The following is a 25939-nucleotide window of genomic DNA, read 5'->3' on the forward strand; positions in this document are numbered from 1 at the left end:
AACTTTTCATTATTGAATCATGGGTGTTTGTCTAGTGCTACCACCAAGGCGAATCTATTGAAGGTGATATCAGTAAATCAGCCGATTTGTTTTTTTCTTTCGCCGTGTACATGTGGCTGTCAGCACCGAATGAAACATTGGCGAACTCATTTTTTGTTTTCTTTTTTTCCAATACTTTGCCGTGAGAATCAAACCAAGGAGCATTTAATGAAGGTGATGGCACGAGGCCAACAACAATGTTTTGTACGTTTCATTGTCGCAGCAAAGTATTGGCAAAGTCGAAAACAAAAAATGAATTACATGAATGAATGAGCCACAGAGACACGGCGAAACAAAAAATTAATCAGCTGATTTACCAACCCCACATTTAATAGATTCGCCTTGAATCAAACGTACAAAACAATGTTGATCAAGTGCCACCACCTTTAAGGAATTCCTCTTGGCCTCACGTCATATCATGACATCGTCTGTTCGAATGACTTTTCTGTTTTTTGAAATACAATTCAACCTTTACAATTATTCTTTTATTTTTTAGCTTTTTATATATTTATTGTGTGTATATGTATAAACTTTAAATTTACTAAAATTGTGATGCAATAAAGCTAAATGCGTGATTTCAAATACGCCATCGCAAAAATAAAATATAGTTTCGGCAATTTGACCACAACAAAGAACAAAAATGGTTGCCACGGCATGCGAGCCCAGTCAAGTAAATTTTGTCCCAGAACGTCTGACCATTCCTCTTTTGCTTCTCACACGTGAGTATTCACGTAAGCTTCCATGCTATGGAATTAGTAATAAATTATGCCCTTGCAGGAAATCGGATAAAAAATGACAATTTCCGCCCGCTATCCGAATATATTAGCAGAAAACGCAACTTTTACCATAAGCATTGCAACTTAGGTAAATCTCTTCTCAGTCGGTATGATCACTAAATATAATTTCGCTTTCCTTTGATTGGCCACAGAGGATAAGAAAGAAACTAAGAGTCAGGAACGGGCTAGAAAACTGATCGGGGCATATCCCGCACCAAGTCCACAATGCTTCAACCGGCAGTTGTCGAAAATCAGCAAACATATGAGTAAAACAAAACCGTATCAGCCGCCTCCAAATATTTATAACACCACATATGAGCCTTACGCCAGGCGTCGTGGCTTGGGTGGCGCCTATTGGAATAAGCTGCCCGGAGAACGGATAAGTACGTTCGTGCAGCTAGTCTCCGGTCCTCCGAAAAGGCCCAAGAGCAAATGGGTTTTGTACAACTTTCCACAAATGGTTGAACGCTTGAACATGTCATCCAACAAACATAAGGGGGTTTTCCTCACCAGTAAGTCTAAGCGTTCTTAAACTTCCTTAAACTAATGATAAAAGGTTTTAACAATTAATTGACTAATTCCGTCGACAGATGCTCGCAGCCGCATTGCTTCAACTCGTTTTATGATCACCGATCCGAAGCTGGTGTATCGTTCACCCTCAGAACCATCACCGGCAGAATATAACGTTGTTTATCATACGATCGCTTACAATATGTCTGTATTATTGGTTTGTGTACAGGGCGGTCCACATAGGGGTTTCTTTTTAAAAATTCAAAAATCAGTGTTTTTCGGTATATTATCAGTTTATATAATTATATTTATATATAAGAGCAAACATTCCCATTATTTAAAGAACACGATCTCGTTCATGTGGCTGCCTCGGCTGGCTTCGCAGTAGCGCAACCTGCTAACTCAGTATTCCAATATTTTAGCAACGAATTCCGACTCTATCCCACGAATGGCTAGCTCGATATTCTCCTTAAAGACCAGAGACTCTTCCCATAAACGTCCCTTCCATTCACATCCTTCACGGCAGCCCACGAGAAAGTCTATGGGTTTGACACCGCCGCAGCTTCAAAGTGGCCAATTCACAACGCCAAGACGCCTAATATCTCATACAAGCACCGCACTATTTTTTTTTTTTTTTGTTTTTTTGCGGATGCTTTAATGCATCACCAAAGGTCTATGCCTAGGTGCCTGCTTCCAGAGTTCTTTCCGCGAAACCATTGATGATCTCCCACGTTTCTTCGCTACTTAGCATCTTATCGACTACATTTTCAGTTGTTATATGACCGACTGCATTCTTTATTTTTCGATATTCTTGTTCCCAACGCATGCATTCTGTATTTAGAGTTATCTTCGGCGGCATCCCCGTACATGCTTTTGTGGTGCTCGCATTTCCTTATTTTGAAGAAGTATTTCCGGAAATGACCGTGCCCCGAAAGCATTTGGGTTGCATAAAAATTAACTTCGCAGAAGTCCCTGCTGTTCCATGTGGCGATGTCTTTTATAAGCCACGTGTTTCATTAATCCAGCCGTCTTGCTATCCAAGCACCGAACTATCGATTGTAGTATCGGCTGTGGAGCATAGCGCACTATTCTGCTGAAACCAAAGATCGTTCAAGTGCATGTCTTCAATTTTCAGTCACAAACAATTGTTTATCATGGCTCAGTAGAGCTTATCGTAGGCATAAATGGAATTTCCAGTAGTATTTTTTCAATCAAATATGGCCAATGAAGCCATTCCTTCAAAATCTGCGCCAAAAAGTTATTCTTTGAGGATACATTTGTTCCTCGACAATCAAAAGCAGGTTTTCCGATCCCCAGGCCCGGTGTTTGGATTGTTAACATAATCAACGAGATGAGAATCTGCTTTAAGGGAAGGCTCATTTAGACTTCTTTCTAATAGACGCACTGTTTATACTCATAGGTGGGCACACTGCATTATAAATTTACTGCATTACAAATAGCAGTAATCAGTAAAATTTTACTGATAATGAAGTTTAATTTTCATTACCAGTAAACTTTTACTGATTACTGAAAAAAATTGCAGTAAAAATATTTTTTTACTGATTACTGAAAAAAATTTGCAGTAAAAATATTTTTTTACTGATTACTGAAAAAAATTGCAGTAAAAATATTTTCTTACTGATTACTGAAAAAAATTGCAGTAAAAATATTTTTTTACTGATTACTAAAAAAAATTGCAATATCAGTAAAATATTATATTTACTGCATTTTTACTGTTACTGCAAAGTGCCCACCTATGTTTATACTACGCAATATTGACTTTGGAAATAGCCTTGCAATATTTCCCGACGTTATTCAGATGTGATATTAACTTGCTGAAACGATTTCCAGCACGAAAGAGCTGTCGCTGTGAAAATAACATATGATAAGAAAACACCTAATGGACCACCCTGTATAGGGTATGTAGTTAAATACTGTAACATATACATATACGCTCCTCCACATTGCAGGGCACCAGAAAAATACATGAAAAAGCAGAATCCACACTTATTTTTACGCCAATCCTGTGTACCGGAGCAAAAAAGAAGCTTAATACCTCGCCACTTGAGTTTTCTACCAGCTGTGGGACGTTACGAGATTCGATTTCCGAAACATTGCCCTTGTCGTAGAAAAATATTTACACCTGGTCTTCGCTTAATTATTGATCGGGAGAAACGTAAAAAGTCTCGCCATTTGCCATATAAGAAAATTAAAGTACATTTACTCTGTGAGCCCGATTGGCATCACGTACCGGGTCATGGTCATGCGCACGTCTTTCGCTCGCCGAAATCAAAACTGCGCAAACCGAGACCACTTAAAAGGCCGAAAAAAATGCATAGGCTGGAGAAACCACTTCAATTATTTCACGATCATAAATATATTAATATGATTGTAGCTCCACATAGACAGAGCATCGGAAATATCGTGGATGACGGTTCAGCAGCCAAAATACGTTTCAATTGCATCATTAAGGTTAAAATGCCTAAGCAATTTAGACATGAAAGAAAAAAACTGTTCGGAGGAAGTGCACCACGCTTCCCAGATCAAGAACGCCATCAGGTAGTATTGACCACAAAACAATTAGAGCAACTTAAAAACACTTTGCCTGTCGAGCGTCAGTTTCGAGATCGCCCCATCACTGGGACACCTTTAACTGAAATTAAGTCGCGTCTATTTGAAATACCCGCACGTTTGAAACCAAGTTCCGAGCCAACCTTACGCAAAAGAACTTTTAAGTTTGCAGCTCCGCCTGCTGCTAAGTTGTTGGTTACGAAAAAAGACTTGTTACCACACTTAGCAGCAGGTGCGGTCTATAAGACGCCGCGTGCCTACAATAAACCCGTCGAACTTGAGAGTTTCTTAAAAACAACGGCAGATAGAGAATCATCGTTCACAGAATAGACTTAATATATGTACTTACTTACTTAATATACAGGTGCATAGGATTTTGAGGTGTATGGAAATTGTAAATGCAAAGCAACAAAAAAGTGCCATTTGTGATCCGTGCATTGCGCTGTAAGGCATCAAAACTATTGATTATTTACCAAAATGGCTACCTTCAAAATTGTATGGGATTTAGATAAACGAATTTAATTATTGGTAATAAAACTGGAATGTTTCAAATACACTAATAGGTTTATATTCTAAGTTTTATTTCCTCAATTGCTTTTGTTTTACTATCTCCTTTAAATCATTCCCGTGTCATCTGATCTTCATACAGAGCCACAGCGATCCATCTAAAATTTCAAAAAATATTTTATAACTTAACAAACGGAATTTAGTATATTCATGCGAATTCAGCCCATTTTTAGCCCATCACTTTTTCCCCCAGCTGTCATCTGATTCTTCTTCTTCTTGATTGACGCGATAGCCGCTTACGCTATTTTAGCCATGTTTAAAAAATCACGCTAGTCGTTTATCTCTCGCGCTAATCTTTTGAACGCAAAGGAGACATTTCTCTTCTTCTGCTAATGCCGGCTGGTTCCGCATCGAATACTTTCAGACCCGGAGCCGTTTGTATTTGCCAGCTGCGTCGCTGGATCTTTATTCGCTGCAGTGTTTCTGTGTCGCCGTAAAGCTCATACAAATTATTACTGCAATACCCGCCGTCACCACAGCGCACAGGTCCACAAATCTGCCGCAGAATTTGCCACTCAAATTCTCAAAGGGACGTTAACTAAACGAAGGCTTTTACCACTTCAAAATCATAACTCCCAATAGTGACGTGAGTGCCGATACGCGATTGCGCCAACTGTTGGTTTGATAACAGGAGCTACTTCGTCTTGTCCTCATTCACCACCAGACCCATTAGCTTTGCTTCTTTATGCAGCTTCAATAGGCAAAACTAACAGCGCGAATGTTGAGGCGTCAAAAATTTTATGCTATGATAATAAATGGTGACTAAGCGATTAAGTTTATTGAGTTTAGCCACATTTACAACAATTTTTTCTAAGTCAGTAGATTTCGGGATAAACTTCACTGGAAGAAAGAGGACTTAAAAATACAATTTGCATTTACTCATTGGCAACGAAAACTTGCATACGTATAGATGGATGTACACAAGAGTGAAAAATTCCAAAATATTTTCTTCAATAAACCCAGCTACTTTCTTCTATTGTTTAAACTTACGAGTCCCCAACCTTTTTGGATGTTGTTTAAGTCTGATATGCCCTTTTATATACGTACGTACCCCCATAGATTCGAGCACGCTGAGATCAAATCTGGCAATAAAAAAATTTTTTGGGTTGAATTCTTAAAAATAGTTTTTTAGCCGTTTTTGCAAGCAGCTGGGCCCAACTTCTTCAAATCATATTTGGCTCCATAACGAACTTTCTCCCCCTTTTCACTCCAATCAAGGGGTAAGGCAAGGTTGTCTGCTAACCTCAACTTTGTTATTTCTGTGTTTAAATGATTTAAACGATTTCCTACCTGGCGAAGTTAAAGTGGCTAATCTTCGTATCAAACTGTTGATGTACGCCGATGACTTAATGCTTTTTGCAGGGTTTGATAGATGCAATCCGCGATTATGGTATTAAATGGGGCATTAAACGGCGGCCGCCGTAGCCGAATGGGTTGGTGCGTGATTACCATTCGGAATTCACAGAGAGAACGTTGGTTCGAATCTTGGTGAAACACCAAAGTTAAGAAAAACATTTTTCTAATAGCGGTCGCCTCTCGGCAGGTAATTGCAAATCTCCGAGCGTCTGCCATGAAAAAGCTCTTCATAAAAATATTGCCGTTCGGAACCGGCTTGAAACTGTAGGTCCCTCCATTTGTGAAACAATATCAAGACGCACACCACAAATAGAAGGAGGAGATCGGCCAAACACCCAAAAAGGGTGTACGCGCTAATTATATAAGTATATAAGGTACATTTCACCAAGTCGAAGTTCATGGTGTTTAGAGAGTCTCTACACTCTTCCTTCTTCTTAAAATTGGAAGTTTGGCGACGGGAATATCGAGATTGTTATGGATTACAAATATCTGGGCGTGCTACTTACATACAAACGCCCTGATGCGAAACACTTAAATCTGAAGCTTGCTGATTCTAAAACCGCTATCAATGCAACTTGGCTTAAATACAATAACACTCCTCGAATCTGCATTTCAAATAAACTAAAAATCTATGCTGCGTGTTCAAGGTCGATCATGTTTTATGGGGCGCAAGCTTGGGGTGTCGACGAATACGATTCAGTTGAGAGACTTATACATTTCTTCATTACAAATTTTATTATTTTTTGCCGCCAAATTCACCGAATTATATGATTCACATCGAATCAGATTTGCTTCCGCAATATCTACATATACTCCGAGCACATATGCATTTTGTCTTGCGCTGTTTTATTTTTCCAAGTCACGGGCTTTCCCGCATCTTTGCTGAGGGGACTGTACGCCTCGGCGCTCATTGGGTTAAAAAAGTGGAAGGACATCTCGCTAATGTTAAATATCAAGCCTCTTACTGCTTTTATTACTGAATTCTTGTCTGCGTTCATACCTTCGTTTTTAGGCAATGTTAAGAATAAAAAGCTCTCGACTTTTTTGGTCTCTGCTGTTACATCAGAATCACACGATTAGCACTTAGAAATATTAAATATTTCTGTGATGATTTTTCTACCTATGCTGTTATCTTCATATTTCGTGCAAGAGAAAGTCCTCTTAACCTTTTAAGAATGTACTTTCTATCGCCTGACTGTAAGTTGGGTGTCCCCGAAAACATTCAACACATCATAGGCATCTGCACAACTTATATAAATTTTCGTTTAGAAACTTTTGGTGAAAAGACATTTTATATATCTAATTTTATAAAGATCTTAAATGGCTGTGTATAAATATCTGTCTGCTGTCTCAAGTAAAGGGAAATGATTTTAAATGCATTTTCATAAGTACTTTTTTGCGTATTGAAGTTTTAGCTATTTTTTAATTTTATTGGTATTGGAGTAAGTTTCCGTCCTTTCTTAGCTAAAGTTACGAACTATTTAAGCAATTAAATAATACATGATATTATGTGAAGTGTGTGCCATTGGAAGCTACAACTTTACTCCATCTTTCAGGAAGCATACGGATTCCTCTGACGAAATATTCGAATTCTTTTGATTTGATCCATTCATTGAGCCAGTTTGCGATGCTCTCGTAAGAAGTGAACCGCTCTCCAATAAGGACTGACTACATTGATCGGATGATTGAACAGATGGTAATCCGAAGGTGCAATGTGTGGGGAATGCGATGGGTCGAGCAAGATTTCTCAATTTAGTGTCTCTAAATATTTCTGGACCGATTTAGCAACGTGAGGCCTGACGTTGTCATAGCGTCTCATTCCGGCCACTTTTCTTTGAGAATTCGGAGCTCGATTGAAACGCATGGTTTCAGATGGTTTAAAGAGTTCATAATAGATGACGCCCTTCTGATCACGCCAGATGCACAACACAACCTTTGAAGCATGCATATTTTTTTTCGCTGTCGATGGACCTGATTTAACTGGCAGGCTCCAACATTTTCGACGTTTGGGGTTAGCATAATTGATCCATTTTTTTTATCGCCAATTACGATGTGATGCAGAAAATTTTTGTCTTTTCTGTCGTTCAAGGAGCGTCTCAGACGTCACCAAACGTCTACCGATATCCTGTTCCTTACATTCTGGACCATTCCCATCGCGTGCAAACGTTTACCGACTGTTGATCTGTCAATATCCAACTCTTTAGACATATCATCAAGGGCTCGACATGTGTTTTCATCCAATAATTGTTGTAGTTGAGTATCTTCCAATTTTTTCGGTGCCCCTTCGCGATGTTTATCACTCACGTCGAAATTGCCACTTTGGAAGCGTCGAAACCACTCTTTACAAGTTGTATTTGATGGAGCGTGATTACCGTAAATATTAATAAATATACGACACGTTTCAGCAACACTTTTCCTTAAAAGGTAATAATTAAGCTTGACTTCCCTCAAATGCTGTTTTTTCGCGACGAACATAGACATTTTTGACGTCAGATAAAAAAGGATCTTTACGCTTCAAACGAATGTCAACTACTGCGATCGAAACCTTACATATACACCTTCAAATTACCAGTATGGGTATTACTAGAGCGAATACAAAAATAGTATCAGCAGCGACATCTCTTTTACGAGCGCGGAAAATTATTCCCGTACGCAATAAATAAAACTTTTTATCCTTTGAATTAAAAAAGGAAAACAAATGTGCCATCGTACACTTATTCATTAAACTATTCGGATTGACAACGTATCAACGTTATAGTCGTACGTTCTACTAGTTATAAGTATCCATCGTACATTGAAAATAAAGAACATAAGAATTAACTAACTTCTTCAATAAATTGACACTCGAATAGGGACAGTGTTCCTAAGTGTTCGACTAGCTGCTTCTGTACCTATTTCGCCCAGTCTGTTAGCGTTGAGTTGATGCTCATAACTAACAGGGTGAAGACTGGATTCGTTATTCGTTATTTGCTGCATTAAAAAATGTATAGCTGCGTTCTTTTCTGATATTGAGGCGGTTTTATAAATGGGTAGACTTAAGTTTTTGTAGCGAATTCCTAGGTATAGGGGTTTATTTAGTTAGTTGGGGCTTAAATTAGGAAAACTCTGCCTTTACAGTAATATTTAAAGAAATTTAGCAATAAAAAGCCTTCTAAGTTTGAAGAAGGCAAACTTTTTTATATTAGATAAATGTATACGAGGGGTGCTCTTTATATGTCGGGATTTGGCAGCCCTGGTATTGCAATCTGGCAACTGACAGCTGTATCACAAAGTTTGACATTTTTTGGCTTTTACGTACTCAGAACGTTTTGAAATACCAGCGCTATTTGTGTTGTTTACAGTAACTTAAAAGATTCATCTCGGACCAGAATTAATTAGAATTAAATCGTGAACATTTTCGTGCAACTATTTTTTACAACTTTCGACGTGGATTAACTCAGCAACATTGCATGGATGAACTTAATTCATTTTTTGGCGATGAAGCTCCATCAAGGACCAGTGTTTATCGATGGTATGGTGAATTCAATCGTGGTCGTAGTTCACTCGAAGACGAATTTCGTGAAGGTCGTCCAAAATCAGTGGTTGTTCCAAAAACCATTGATGCTGTGCACGAACTGATATTGCAAGATGGTCATGTGACCTATTGTGAGATTGAGACAATCTTAGGCATTAGTGGGACCAGCATACATTCAATATTGCATAAACATTTGACTGTCAAAAAAATTTGTTCGCGTTGGATCCCACACAATTTGTCAATCGCTCAAAAAAAGGCTCGTGTCGATTGGTCGAAGGAAATGCTCAAAAAATACGATCGCGGGGCTTCGAAACACGTCTATGACATCGTGACAGATGATGAATCATGGATTTACGCGTATGAGCCCGAAAGTAAACAGCAGTCGACTGTATGGGTGTTTCAAGATGAGCCAAATCCAACAAAAGTTGTTCGCGCACGAAGCACTTCCAAGCAAATGGTCGCCTGTTTTTTCGGAAAAACTGGACATGTCGCAACCGTACCACTAGAACAACGCAGAACAGTAAATTCTGAGTGGTACACAACCATTTGTTTGCCAGTTGTCTTCCAAGAAATTAGGAAAACCAATGGCCAAAGACGGATCACTCTTCACCAGGACAATGCGAGCTCTCACACATCGGCTCAAACAACTGCATTTTTGAGTACCCAAGCGAATTAATGGGTCATCCGCCGTATAGTCCTGACTTGGCACCGAATGACTTCTTTTTATTCCCGTACGTAAAAAACAAACTGAGAGGTTAACGTTTTTCGACACCTGAAGAAGCGGTTGTGGCATTCAGAATGCATGTTTTGGAGGTACCTTATTCAGAGTGGCAAAAGTGCTGCGACAATTGGTTCAAACGCATGCAAAAGTGTATAGATCTTCATAGAGAATATTTTGAAAAACAATAAAGTGATTTTCGATGATTTAAAATTTGTTTTTGTTCTCTAATCCATACATATAAAAGGCACCCCGCGTATGTATGCTTCGAAAGCTTAAATCTTCATCTTTATAAAACTGTTTTAAAATCTTAAATCGGCAAAAACATCAGTGATGGTTTTCGACATCAGCCAATGGTTTTCGAGACAAATTCCAGGTCTATGAATTGTTAAAAATTTCGATAGATGTTACAAATAGCTTTAGCGCAACAGAACGCCGCATGTTTTCGCATGCATTCTGAACCCTAAGCCTGCCATTATGTCACGTATATACCGGTACACGCACACTCGCCAGCCATTACTTCACGTTGAACTTACTCAATGTGTACGTAGTGCTATCAATGAGACAAATAATACATTCTTTTTTAAATCGGCCATAGATTGGTTCGCTGAATTTATTGCCTTTAAGATACGAGTATTCTTTCACATTTCTCTTTTGCCTTATTTATACAATTTTTTGTTATTTATGTCTGACTATTTATGTTTATTAGTACACTCAGCCAGCATGACCATAAACTTCAAAAAGCAATTTTCCACATTTCAGCTGCTTTTAGAATTTAGTTTATGCCTTTCAAGCCAGGATGGAGATGTCGAACGTGCCGCCCATCGGTGGCAAATTGCATTGCCTGCACTAAATCTTCGATTATCTGCAAATAAATAATTGTAAGTACCAACACACAAGAGTACAAAGACATTCTTAGTGTGTGAAAAAGTAGTACGCCTGAAACTTGCCAGTGCATTCATTGCAATTCTCACATACTCGTACAGCTGAAAACTGCAGCAAGTGCCACTATTTTATGGTGAATGTTTATGGTGCGCTGTAAGATATTTACAATAAGAGGTATGGGAGTTGGAATATTTTTTTATTTGAGATGTATTTTTTTATATTAAGCGTGACCACCATTCGGTAGTGCGCGGATTCGAAACCTCTTGCATTAAACACCAAATGACAAAAAAAAGATTTTTTTAAGTGCTCGTCTCTCGGCAGGCAATTGCAAAACTACACATAAATAACCATCTGTCGTGCTCTTTGCACGCGGCATAAAACTGGGATGAGGCCCGTGAAGAGAAAACTCTCATGAGCACTGCTATACCGGCATAGCAGTATGCACGACTTGTACTCAACACCTTTAAACTACATATTTGCCACTATACGAGGGGAACTGCCAAAAAGTTATTACCTTGCGGGGCTGGTTAGCTCAAAGGCTCCTAATTATTGTTAACGCTTGCGAAGTTCTGACGGTCTTAGGTCGTTATGAATCTGCGTTACATGCGCAGATTCTTTTCAAGTTATAAGCTGATTTCAGTATAAAATCCATAACATTTTCTCCGCTTAAAATTTTAGAGGTTTCGCGAGCATAATATGCGGATTGAAACAAGTCGTGTTCAATATGTTCTTCCCTCTCCGTTCAGACTGAGCAGTTTGGCGAACTGTCACGTCCAAATTTATGGAGATATTTGCCAAATACCCAGTGCCCTGAAAGGAATTGTGTTAAGTAGTAGTTTGGTCCCCCGTGGTTCCTTTCTAATCAGGTTGTAAAGAGGGTATTATGTAGCTCATGCGTCCATCTACCCTTGGGTGAGCTGTTCCATCGGCCCTGCTAGTGGGCGATAGAGCGACGTCTTTCTTTCTATACGCTTTGCTCTATTGTTTAATTCGGTGAGCCTTATAAATAATCTCTGCATTTCTTTAGCCAGAATGCCAACTGGGATTAGTCCTGCATTGACGAACGAACGATCATCAGAAATTGTGGGGGAACCGCAGATAGTGCGTGCTTAGCCGATATACCGCTATTATTATTTTTGCATAGCTGTTTATGTTCATTGCATCAGCCCAGGTCAGTGACGCGTACAAAAGGACCGAGCTGACAACCCTACTATATAGTATTCTTTTGCTATGACTAGAGCCACCGTTGTTTGGAATTATTCATGCCAGACAGGACTGAACTCGATGCCTTCTTCACAGCGTATTCTAGGTGCGTTTTAAAGTTAATACGACCTTCAATCATTACCCCTAGGTATTTAATAGCAGGTTTTGAATTGATAGTTGCAGGCCCAACTTTTACCTTCATGTATTCAGCTGCCTTTCTGTTGCTTATTATAGCCACATCAATTTTGTTCTCAGCTACTTCCACGTTCATGGACGTCAACCAATGCTTGATCCTACTCACTGACTCGCTGGCGATCCTTTCAATTTCTTTGACGTGTTTCGCCACTATTACCACCGCGATATTATCCGTGAATCTATGATCTCTACTTTTGTGGAAAATGGCATCTTTTTTGTGATGCACCCAAACTACAAAAAGCAGGAGGAGCTGGATTAGCTACACAAAAGAAAATGTGTATGAAAATGTGTTAGTTAAGTATATTACGAGAGGCCTTATATCAGGAGAGGCACTGAAGGCCATCAGGCAGGCTGAAACACAATGGTACACAATTGGTACGGCCCCTGTCCGGCATTGGACAACAGAGAAGACATTGACTTCGGCCCAACTATTCTCTCCATGCCCCTTGACTTCACGTCATCAGGAGTACTTGAAAAGAGATACAGTGTGGGGCTGCCAGAGATTCCATTGTGATCAAACTCCATTATCGCATTTTCACGGCTGGCTTCAGGACCGAGCACGGTTCCGGCTCTGGTGTCTACGTGGAGTCCAGCGGACAAACCTACACCTTGGTCCTTGAATGTACCCATCTGCGTTTCAAGCGGAGGTGTATGCTATTTAAGAAGCAATAAACTTTGTTGTGGAAAACAGGTGGAGAGACAAATCTGTATGTGTCTGCAGCGACAGCAAAGCAGCGTTCATATCCATATACAGCCCTCCAACCACTTCAAGGTTAGTTGGGTCTTGTGAATCCAGGCTGTGAACTATGTCGGTAGACATAATAGACCGATGCTAACATGGGTTCCGAGACATGTAGGTATCGCGGTTAACCAGACGTCTGACTATTTAGCGAGGACGTGCTCTGAGGTCAACTTCTTTAGCCCTGATGTTACCTATCATATCCAACCGACTGCCGCAAATCCTCCTGTCGTTATGCAAACGGAACTGTAGGCAATTGGTAGGATTGATGACGGGCCACTTTCTATGGGCGAAGCCCATGGAAAAGATAGGCATCTCAAGCAGTGCACTCTGCCCAGCATGTGGAGAGGAGGATGAGACGGCAGACCACTTTCTGTGCGTCTGATTGGCGTTCGCTCGAATCAAGCTTGAGGTCTTTGACCCTGGTGTGACAGGAAGCGACCACTTTAGCTCCTTGGCACCACAAGATCTACTCAGATTTCTTCGGAGGTCGAGTAGATTTAAATAAAATCAAAAAGGGAATCCGAGAGCAGTACAATCGTGTTGTAATGTTGTCTGAGTGCTGTACTTGCGAGTTGTTCCGACAAAAAAAAAAGAAACTACGAGCTAATATTTAAGTAGTTCTTTCAATAAATACAAAATGAAGCTCACGGGATGAGTTTTACTTATCACACATTTAATAGGCTTAAGCATCGCCTTACTTGCCAAGTCTAACTAAATCTGAATAATAAGTTTAAATTATAACAGAGAGCATCTAAAGTAAAAGGCTTGCACTCACGGCCTGTTCCTCAACGTCCCTCAACTAAAATTCAGCTACATAGGCGAAGGAAAAGCATGAACAAGTAATCATGCAAACTTAAGTCTGCACATGCATCCATATTCAAGCAACGGAATGTGTATGCCATGCGTGTCTTGCAAACAAATTAACATCTTTCTGAAAAAATAAATAAATAAAAGCAAAGCAGATAAGAAAATAAAAAATATATATGCCGGTATGTAAAATATAAAAGAGCTGAAAGTGAGCAACGCCAACAGCTTATCCACCTGCTGTGGGTAACTAAAAAAAAATGCCATCAAGCGATGGAAGCAATGGCACCAGGCATTACATTAACCAATGCAAATTTGCTATTTTACACAACTACACACTCGCAGCTCTCGGAAGTAAAACCCACACATGCGTAAGGTTGTTTATAGATACCTATACATATATGTATGTGTATATGTATATGTATGTATGTATTTTAGAGAGAGATACTGGCGCGGAGCTGGTAACCTTCTAGTGAATTCTTGACTTAACTTATTCGCGACCTATCCTACGAACTATAAATGTATGTCTGATAGAGCACTACTTTTCAGCCAACTAATTTAAAATAAAATCACCGGTAACGTCTTTTTTTCAATTCTTGAAAATTGGGTCACACAAAGAGGTTTGTAAAAGTCGTAGCTTTTTCGGACTTTTGATTGGTAGTGGTTATTAAGTGGCAAGTCCCATGTCAAGTACATAATCCATTTCTTTGGTTATTCATATGAAGAAATTTCATACAGCGTGCAACTTTTCCCAAGGCGGACGCTGTACCTCCAGATCAACAATATGTACAAATCGCGGAATGCAGATGGAAGGACCAGACAATATGCAAACAGTTAGCAGAACGTTATGACCCACCTACCACCACAAGCAAATGTCAATACTGACAAATATGAAGCGGAGGGATGCCTGCAGATTCACAACGGTGATAACTGGCTTCTGATCTATCGGGGAAGAAGCAGCCAAAATGGGCAAACGATTTTTCATTTCTTCTGCGAACGCCCTGCCTTATGGAAGGAGAAAATGTCAACCCTTGGCAAACCACTGTTCGAGAGGCTCAAAATGGATTGCTTTAGTTCATCCAAATTTGTTGGCTTTGTTTTATAAACTTCTTGTTTAATTAAACCCCACAAGAAAAAGTCAGGTGCAGTAAGGTCAGGCGACCTGGGGGGCCAACGAAATTCGGAGTTTCTTGAAATCAGTTTATTGGGAAATTTTCGTCGCAACTCTGTCATAACAGTGTGGGCTATGTGAGACGTTGCCCCATCTTGTTGAAACCACACAGAGTTGAAAGGAATTCTCTTTCGGAGTAGTTCTGGATAGAAAAATTCTTTCTACATTTTCAAATAACGGTCTCCAGTAATCGTAACGGTGTGACCATTTTCTTCAAAAAAATAAGGCCCGACAATACAGCGTGAAGAAACCGCACACCACACTGTCACGCGAAGAGGATGCAATTCCGTCTCGTGGAGTATCTGTGGGTTAGAAGTACTCCATATTCGACAATTTTGTTTGTTCACATTGTCGTTTAAATCGAAAAGGGCCTCACCAGACATGGCAAGACAAAGGCAGTTTAACATGTTTTGGTCTTCTTCCACCATTTGCAGGATCTTCTGGCAAAATTCCAAGCGAATCGGCAAGTCTGCTGCATTCAGTTTGTTAACCATTTGAATTTTGTAGGGAAATAAGTTTAAATCTTTGTGCATTATTGTTTGCAAAGACTGTCGGCTGACACCAAGTTGAGCAGATAAGTTTCTTGTTGAAACCCTTGGATTGCTTTGTATAGCTGCAGCTACAGCAGCGATCGTTTCCTCCGACCGAACTGGTGGGTTTCGATGATAAGGCCTTCTTGCGACTGTTCCTTGCTCAGCAAAATTATTCACCAGTTTCATTATGGTCCATCTGCTCGGGGGATCGCCGCCAAACATCCGCCTGTACTCTCTCTGTACCAAAACTACGGACTCCAGTGCGTGATAGCGGCGGACTATCCAAATTCTTGTTTGCGTGTCCCAGTTATCCATTTTAATAAATTTTAAAGATCAATCTGCAAATTAAAACAAAAATGGAACAGATAACTTAAAAAGAAAAAAAGTTATTCAATTTTTTTTTGGTAGCGGCTTTCATCAGCCACCCTGTATTAGAAACACCCGAAGACACTAAAATAAACAACATCGAATAAATCTGAAATTAACTTAATTTATTCAGTTTACTTCTTATTATACTCGCACTTATAAATCAGCGAATTTTCAAAAGAATTGACAATGACGAAAATACTTGGATTACTTCACAAGGCATCGCTCATGTAGCTTTAGTTTGTGCTACGAAATGTTGCGGCTCAAATAGAAAAGATTTCTATGAGAAGGTTTTTCATAGGTAAATACTCTCGTAGGTCTGCTATTGCATATCAAGAGGCAACCGATTTAAAAAAAAATATCATTTGCTTTTTCATCTCTACAAGGGCCATCAGGACCGGGATTTGATCGGTTCCACGTAACCGGAACGACCTGGATTTATATCCGGCCAAGCACTGTCACTTCAGCAGCATTCCTGGTATATGTATGTGCTGCTACAACAACAACAAAAACAACCGGGATCTGTCGAGTGGTAGCTACGCACAAACTCACGCGACTGCGGTGTTCGAATAGTTGGCACTTCCAACAAATATCAGTTGAATGATCGCCGTTATTTTGGTGGTTTGCAGAAAAGGCATCCCCTCTCATCCCCAAACAGACTTCTGTAGGGTGCCTTGTCATCAGATCCCCGATAAAACTTCACTTTCTTTGTAACTACCAATCGACATGACTAAGAAGAAGAGTGAGATGACTTACCAACATAACCGTTACACATTGAAAATGTTATAGAGCCTTTAGAGGAAAACCCTGTCTTTAAATTTATGCCATGTTGACCAAAAAGAGTTGTCGTCAGCAGACATGTAGATTTTGTGTACGTAGCTGCCGCGTGCGTGTTGCAGGAAGTGCCCCCACAGCTGATGCCTTTAGTGGCGAATATGTTGATGTGCTCGGTGGAAAAAATAATGTTAGCATAATTCGCATAATCTCCACTCACTGCAGCAATTTTCCTACTCGTTTTTTTTTTTTTTGTCTTTTTGCTATCAACTCACTTGCGATACGCGTTCGTAATAAAGATGAAACGGAATTCGTGATGTGCCTTTTATATTTTTGCAATTATCATAATATTTCTTTTTTCAGAAAAGGTAAAAAAGGTGTATTTACATAAAAAGTGACTTTGCGGATACGCTTTCAGTGGCAAAATATAAAAATAGCTGCAACATTAAAGTACTCACTAACATTTTTTACTTCTTTCGTAATACTCATGCCCACACACACACACACATACAGTGGTAAGTACATATACTACTTAGTTGGTTTTACAGTTCTGACTAAATACCGTTATTTTTTCTGAGCATTGTACTCATGGAATTACTGTTTTAAATGCTCATATTTAAATAAAACTGTCCGACAGTTTTTCACATTATTTTCCTCGCATACTTTTCACTCATTTCATTTAGTAAAACTTGAATATGCATGCGAGTGCGCAATTTCATAAATTACGAATGGCTTAACTTTAAACTAAATGTATCTCGAATTCATAAGCATAATGAAGTACTTTTTCATATTTGAGTTAATTTTAGATATTCGGCTCTTAAGTTATATATTTCAGAAACTTCTTGCGTAAACTTAGCGAAGGTGAGGCAGAAACCCAAAAAGCCGTCGCATTCTCCTCAAGGCAGGTAGCGCAAGTACAATAAAGAGTAAAAATAATATTAGGTGCGCAACTAAGTTGCCGCTGTTTTTTTTTTTTTGTTTCTTGATGAAAATAAAATTTAATCTGAAAAAAATGGTTGCAAGTGAATCATTGAAAGTATTGCCCATCGCTGGATACAACTTTTTCCCATCTTTCTGGTAGATCTCGTATACTGTCGCTGTAAAACTTTTCATATTTTGAGGCTATCCACGAATCAAGCAATTTTTTGAAGTCTTCATATGAATGGAACTGCTGGCCAGCTAGACCATGTGCCATCGATCGGAACAGATGATAATCGCACGGTGCAATATCTGGAGAATATGGAGGGTGGCGTAGGATTTCTCATTTCAGTGTTGCCATGTAGGTTTTAACGGGTTTGGCAACGTGAGACCGAGCGTTGTTATGCTGTAGAATCACTTTTTAATGCCTCTCCGCCTATTGCGGCCGCTTCTCACGCAGTGCTCGGCTCAATCGCATTAATTGAAGTCGATACAGATCCCCAGTGATGGTTTCGCTTGGTTTTAACAGTTCATAATAAATAACACCAATTTGGTCCCACCAAATACATAGCTTAACCTTCGCAGCATGAATATTCGGCCGAGGCGACGACGTAGAAGCATGACCAGGCAGTCCCCATGACTTTCTTTTCTTTGGATTGCTGAAATGAATCTCTTTTTCATCACCCATCACCCATTGGTTTTAACTCATAAGGGACCCTAGTCTCTTGTTTCTGAATCATTCCCAAAGTATGCAATCGCTTGGAAATGTATTGGCGGGTAACTCCTAATACTGAAGCAAGCTCTTCTTGCGTTTGACACGGATCCTCAATGAGCAATGCCTCCAATGCGGCGTCTTCGAAGGTTTTTGCCTTACCTGCACGCAGACGGTCGTCAAAATCACCGTATTTGAAGCGACGGAACCAATCTTGGCACGTTGTTTCACTTAAAGTAGCATCTCCATAAACTTTTTGTAGCGCTCGATGCGCTTCAGCCGCCGTTTTTTTCGAATGAAAGAGGAAAATCAACACTTTCCGCAAATGACGATTATTCGGCAAAAAATCAGACATTTTCACAAAACCAAAAGTAATAATACCAAAACAAAATCACTAATTTGTCGAAGCAGTTTGTTTACTATATGTCTAAACTTGGTTTATGACGTTTAGGTTATGTTAGAATCGACTAGCACACACTGCTGGCGGCATCTATTAACAAACAACAGGAACTTAGTTGCGCACCTAATACAATAAAGAACAGATGCTAGAACATTTAGGGTCATTTACTCAACTAACCTCTAACTTTACAGGCAAGCAGCTGTTAGTAAATACTAGTTCAAATAGTTATTTTCATATAAATTATTAGTGCTTCCGTCCCATTTTTGTTGCCCCATCCTTGGTACGAACAAGTTAGATAGCCGTTGGGTAATTGACAAATTTTTGTTATATGGATTACTAAGAACACGAAAAGAGTCAAAAGGCTCCTGAGCGATTCCATGTCAAGTGAGCTAAGTATTTGGGATATTGCCATAAATTTTTCTAAAAATTGGTTTATGTGTAGGCTTGAGAATAACAAAAAGGAAACTGAGAAAATTTTGAAATTTTATTCAATGTTGAAAATTACGGTGTAGGGTTTAAAGTGAAATGTCTTTATGTGTTCTATCGATGATTTTTAACATTTGTACCATTTTTGTTTTTTAATTTTTTAGTATTAGTAAGTAGTAGTATTTTTTAGAACAAATTTTGGAACAAAATTTTCTTTTTTCAAGATTCTGTGATTTTTTGTTGTAATTTTGGAATATATTTTGGTTTTCTTAATTTTTATTTTTATAATAGCTGAGTCTGGTTATTAATCGCTGAAAATTTATTAGGAAAAAAGCCGGTACGTATCTAGCACTTTGTTTATTTCCATTGGTTCGCTGTACGTGTTTCAACAGAACTCGAAAAATTATGGGTATGGGTATAAAATTATGTAACTTTCAGCTATTACTGAAAGTAGTTTCAGCTAATCATGACAAAAAGAAATAAAAAATAGGAAAAGAAGTGTGTTTCAATATTTACAAAAAAACATATATTATATAAAGTGGGTTTCAAAATTAAGCAAGAAATTAATTTTTTAACAAAAATTTTTAATAAAAAATTTAAGAAATTAATTAATTAATTTAAAAAAAAATTTTTTATTAGTTGTGAAAAATTATTTATTAAATTTTGTTATAAACATTTTTTTTATTTTAAAAATTTTGTTAAAAAAAATTTTTTTGTTAAAAAGGCACAGAATGTAGTTCACTTAAAAAATCCATGCCAAGGTTTCATTGTTGAATAAATCTCAAAACTATACAATTTTTCTCAAAACTTTTTGAAGTTACTTATTTTAATACTGAAGTACAAATAAATTAATTTTCAGACAAATCGACGACTATGTCCAAAATACCTGAATCACTTGACATTGAATCACTCACTTAAAGTGAGAAACAATTTATTGTCTTAGTAAAGAGTTCTCTGTTGGTAAGGTGAGAAAACTGTACTTATTCAATTAAATCAGATATTTGAATATACTTTGGAGAATGAGGTCACGAACACTTAGCTCATCTACTTACATATATAGTGCCTCTATCCCAAGTAGTCTTTACTAAACCTGATATTTTTTATGTATCTTGCCATCGGTAACTTCGATAAAGAATAGGGAGAGAGAGGTAAAGAAAGCCTGGTCAAAACTTAGCACTCAGTTATAACGTTTTAATCCACTCTTGTGTGACTTATGCAGGGAGTCGATGAAAATGATTGGAGACTGCCCATCTACGGTTACAGTTGCCCAAACCATTAACTGTGGCGGGTGATGCCTCCTGGTGGCCAATCGATGACTCAAATTCCCGTATGAACGGTTGGTCAAATAAACCCTATCGTTTTGGGAGTTTACAATTTGCCGTTTGAAAAATTTGTCGTCAGAAAACACAAACAACAAAATTTGTCGTCGGAAATTGACCACATTCGGCCAAACGAAGCAACTCCTTTGCACTCTCAAGTCTGACTTGTTGCTGCTTTGATGTGAGATCATGCGACGTTTGGATGTTGTGGCGCTTGACTTTGAGATAATTTTTCAGCTTGCGGCGGATGCTACGGTCAGATATTTTCAGTTCTTTAGCCATTTGAATGGCACTTCGTCGGGGATTTCGCTCAGGCCGCTTCTTCACTTTTTGAACCATTTCACGTGACGTTGCCGCCAGTATAATTGTAACCAGTAATGGTGCGATAAACAAAAACTTTATTTACTTAAAGCTGCTCGAGCTCACGATGTGATTTTCCACCCAAATATAATGCCATCACACTATTACATCTGAAATCCATTACTGATTTTCTTTTTTCGCGCTCACTCTCGGCAAAATGCTTCCGAATACAAACTAAACAATACTCTGGACTGTCATTTAGCCAACTAGCAGATAGCTGATGCCCGTGTATCAGCTGCGCGAGCTGTCTGAAGTTAGTTACACTTCGACTGCCGTACCCTGTACATAGAATCTATTGTTTCTTGTGCATATGCAATTTTTCTGGTTTGTGGCACGATGCTATCGTCAACATTTGACTTAGTTCACAAAAAAGTATTGTAATAAGTTTTGAATTTCGTAAACAATGTTATTTTCATTATTATCGTTAGCTGAAATATCACAAAGTCGTAATGCCACAAGTCACCAGCTTGTTTAATATTTTAATTCTGACATTGTTGCAGCTGCCAGCTACGAATATACTTTACATATATATGTATGCATATCCGTGCTTCAATACAACTGCTAATATCCGCGCTATCCCAGCGCCAAACCGAGCAAATGGTGTTTGTATTTTTTGTTGTTGCCTTTGCAACATGCTTAAATGAATATTACTTGCAAGACTCGGAAAAAATTATTTTCGAAAAACACTGAGCAAAATGTTTTAATTTGCCCCATTCCATTTTCTTCTCTTCTTTTATCTCCACTACGAGTATCTGCTCTCTTAACCCATTTTGCAATGAAAACAACAGCGGGAAGCTTTGAACATAACAACAGTCAAAATAAAAAAAAACAAATATGCACTGAATACCCCGAGTTAAATATGATGCCCATATGACGATGTTGACAATGCGAATGTCTGCGGCGAGGTGGCTGTTACGTGCAGAGATGATGAGCGACAACACAGTTGTATTGGATGGAACAATGAGACCAACAATGGCAGCAAAACGAGCGCTAACAACCGGCACACCGAACAGCTCAGTTGCACAAATGAAGCGACAACAGAAAAATATGCGATTACATTTTTTTACAGCCAAAAGAAAGTGCAATAACCAAAGTAGCGGAGGAATATGAAAGTGCGTCATATGAGAACAGACAGAGATGCGTGTACGAGAACAACCCACTCTATTTCTTTTTGAATCCAAAGAAGTGAGGAATAGGGAGAGGAATGAATGAATGTTCATAAACAATGCGCCAACCGCTGTTGCAACGTGCTACGGTTAATAAGAGTAACTTGCGTCACGACAACACGGACTTTTGCAACGCTGCATTAAATACTTGATAATACTAGAAAAAATGAGAAAAAGAACTTTTCTATATCTACGCATACAAACATATGCATGTGTGTGTATTGATTGTTGATCTTGTGTGAGGCGTGCTAATATTTCTGATGCTTATGATTTCAGTGACCTATAATTCCCAACTGATTTATGAAACATTGACACTCAAGCCTTAAAAATGAGAGAGCCACTTTTGGGTGAGAATAAGAAAGATGACTAAAGGTTTTACCGGCCTCCATAAGAGTAGCAAAGCTATAAATCTTCAACCAGCCAGCGTATAAAATAGGAGCTGAACCCATATAGCCACTCAGAAGACTGGCACGACGTGAACAAATAAAGGGTGATTTTTTAAGAGCTATAGGAAAATTTTTCAAAAAAACACATGTAAAATTCAGAAATACGCATGAAATTTCTATTTAAATCGATAGTACAGTCCATATAATTTAATGTTTGAAGATTATTTCATGCAAATGTTGACCGCGATCGCGCTTCAAATGGTCCATCCGCTTAGTCCGATTTTGGCATACTATTTCCAATGTTTCGGCCGGTATCTCACATATAAATGCTTTAATATTGTCTTACAATGCGTTAATTGAACCAGACTTGTCTGAATAGACATGAGCTTAAAAATAGCCCCACAAAAAATAATCTAAAGGCGTTATATCGCACGATCTGGGTGGCCAATTGACAGGTCCCGAACGTGAAATAAAATGTACACCGAACTCGCCTATTAACAAGTCCATTGTTACGCGGGCTGTGTGGCATGTGACACCGTCTTGCTGAAAGCTCATGTCATGCAAGTCGTATGTGTGTCATTCAAGTCAAGCTCTTGCATTTTGGGCAAAAAAAAGTTGGATATCATTTCACGGTAGCGCTCACCATTCATAGTTACGTTACGATTCGCTGCATCTTTGATACGGTCTAATGATACCTTCAGCCCATAAACCGCACCAAACTGTGACCTTTTCTGGATACATTGGTAGCTCTTGCAATTCTTCTGGCTGATCTTCACTCCAAAATCTACAATTCTGCTTATTTACGTACCCATTGATCCAAAAATTAGCTTAGTCGCTGAACACAATTTTTCGATAAAAAAGTGGATCTTCGGCCAACTTTCCAAGAGCCCATTCACCAAAAATTCTGCGTTGCGGTAGGCCGTTCGGCTTCAATTCTTGCACCAGCTGTATTTTGAAAGGCTTCACACCTAAATCCTTTCGCAAAATTTTCCACGCGGTTGAGTAACAGAGGCCCAATCGCTGCGAATGGCGGCGAATCGATAATTTATGGTCATCATTAACACTGGCCGATACAGCTGCGATATTTTCTTCAGTTCGCACTCTACGTAGGCGTGTTGGTGGTTTGATGTTCAATAATGTAAATTTGGTTCTAAATGTAGTCACAACAGCTTGAATAGCCGCTTCAGTGGGTCGATTAAATTGACCATAAAATGGAAGAAGCGCGCGATAAACTTTCTTAACAGAACACGCATTTGTATAATAAAATTCAATGATTTCCGAGCGTTGTTCGTTTGTAAGACAATTCATGGTTAAATTAGAGACCAAACTGAAGATGTTTGACAGTGAAACAAAACACGAAACGTGCGTCAGCTATTTAAACCAACTGTTTAAAAAGATAATAGCTAAAAAATGACCCGTTAGTTGTGTAATTAGCAAACTGTTCCTTCTGCAGAAAATATTTGCCGCTAGTAGCGCGGCAATAAGATTGCACACTTTAAAACAGTAGTAAAACATTAGTTACAGTCAGAGTAAGATCCCCACCGGTATTTTGGAGCTTCCCAAACTGCTGAACTATGCAATACTGCTTATAATTACCACTACAATGGTCACGACCCTTCTCCTCTTAAGGGTGGAGTGGGAAAAAGACGTTGTAAGACAGTGCGAGTTCATCCATGTGTACGCAGATGGCTCAAAGCTCCAGCATATCTGGTACTCTCATTCAGTCTGTTCACGAGATCAAAGAGCTTTTTTTATTTTAAAATTTTTTTTTTTGGCAATGAAGTTGGGTTAAAAATGCATTCGCACTATATAGTAACTGTCGTCAACCATAGTGATTCTTCCGTCCTCTTCTCTTGGATTTTTTCCTCAACCCCGGGACTGCTTCCGTATTGCTTCGAAGTAGAGATCCAAGACGGCGTCCTAAGAATGACACATTCACTTACTCACTCTACGTCAGGGTCGTCTGTTTTGAAAAAAAAAACATATGCTTAACGCTCTTCAGCACAAGTTTCCATTTCATGTCTTGTTTTCCGTATAATATCCTCCACAAAATGTGTGACGGCATTCCACTTTCTTCGCCCATGATCATTTCTTCGATTATTTCTTCAGATGTAAACACACCAATAGCTCGTTGCAGAGCTGTTCCCTCTGTGCTTCACCTTTCGGATTTGAAGAAGATGTGCTCCGCATCATCGTGCTCAGTAACTCCATAAATGCAATTTGATAGCTGCCTTCCTTCAACACCGCTGCGTCTGATATTGTTCTAGACGCCACTCTGAGAGCGTAGATGCGTTGCATAGATTGCAAAGTTTTTCATCGGCAATTCACCCTTAGCGAATCTGTCCATATTTCGCATCCGTATAAAAGAATCGAGATGTCCGTGTCCAGTACAAATTTTCGCTTACTCTGAGAGCTCCAAAGTTTGCCATGAGCTTACTTAACATGCCGTTTACTTTGGCAGCTCTTGTGGCAGCATGATTTATGTGCGCTCAGTAAGTTAATCTTGCATCTGCCTGAGCATGTTCTACACTAGCTATTACGTCTTGAATGGCTCCTAAGGTAGACCTGCCAGTTCTAAAACCATACTGGCTATCAGACAGATCACCATTGTTCCCTACTGCTTCGCTAAGCCTACACTTTATCAGTTCTTCAAAAAGTTGTCCTGAGCTACCTGGCATACATAGTGGTCTATAAGCGGATGCTAATGTTGGGTAATTAGTACTAAGTTTTGTTAGTACTAATTTTTGTGTAAAGGTGAAGGACTCTCGGTGCATGTTATTCAAAGTCTGCTAAAGACTCAATGTACCCTTCAATCCTATCTGTAGAAGCTGGAAGCTGGAAGGGGCGAAGGAAAGTCTGTTCCATTATTTATGTGAATGTCCGGGACTAGCCAGAGCACGACTCCGATCCTTCGGTAAGCCTTTCTTACAGCAAATTAAAGAAATCTCAGACATAGAGATAAAGTATTTGCTGCTATACTTGGACCTCACTAAATGGATCTGACTTGGGGAAAAAAAAAAAAAAAAATAACAACATCATCTTCACGGTGCTGGTCACTAATTAGGAGCATTTTCAGCTCAGAAATGTTCAACCACCTCAACAACAACTGCTTCAATTACTCCAGTCTAAAAGTCTGGGACTCGACAGTGAGTTGAAAGCTATAACTACTGAAGCATCTAGTCTTCGCTGCCAACAAGTGCGAGCGATTCCCGGGAAGATATTCCAGTAGTAGAGTAATGATATGCCTTTTAACTGGGGCGTACATGTCTCACATTGCCGGTGTTTTATATTTGCATGGCCCGACCATTTTGCAATTTGCCAATTGCATACATTTTCGGGGGTCTAAGCTGGTCGAATTAGAAGCCCATCCTATGGCAAATCAAACGCAGAAGGTGGCGATGGATAGGTCACACGCTTAGAAAACCCCCAGATTGGCACTGAACTGGATTGCCGGTCTTAAGTCGAAGTGCAAACCTCCGGTTTTTTCTATTCTAACTTTAATTAGATTCGCGCCAATTAAGAAGAAGA

At 39.1% G+C, this 25939-nt stretch overlaps 1 protein-coding gene across 1 annotated transcript; it reads left to right on the forward strand.

Moving 5' to 3' along the window:
• The first annotated feature begins 484 nt into the window (after positions 1–484).
• LOC129244896 (uncharacterized) lies at positions 485–4456 on the forward strand. The gene is made up of 5 exons (XM_054882797.1): positions 485–758; positions 817–903; positions 968–1327; positions 1406–1529; positions 3296–4456. Exons 1-5 carry the CDS (start codon positions 680–682, stop codon positions 4224–4226), a joined length of 1581 nt encoding a protein of 526 aa, XP_054738772.1. The 5' UTR covers positions 485–679; the 3' UTR covers positions 4227–4456.
• The last annotated feature ends 21483 nt before the right edge of the window (positions 4457–25939 follow it).

Source organism: Anastrepha obliqua, chromosome 4 (assembly GCF_027943255.1).
Source record: "Anastrepha obliqua isolate idAnaObli1 chromosome 4, idAnaObli1_1.0, whole genome shotgun sequence".
NCBI lineage: Eukaryota > Metazoa > Arthropoda > Insecta > Diptera > Tephritidae > Anastrepha > Anastrepha obliqua.

Excerpts from the sequence above, each read along its gene's own strand:
- LOC129244896 (XM_054882797.1), top strand. The coding sequence starts at position 680 with ATGGTTGCCACGGCATGCGAGCCCAGTCAAGTAAATTTTGTCCCAGAA. Across the intron at positions 904-967 it reads CCATAAGCATTGCAACTTAG|AGGATAAGAAAGAAACTAAG; the intron begins GTAAATCTCTTC and ends GATTGGCCACAG. Across the intron at positions 1,328-1,405 it reads TAAGGGGGTTTTCCTCACCA|ATGCTCGCAGCCGCATTGCT; the intron begins GTAAGTCTAAGC and ends TTCCGTCGACAG.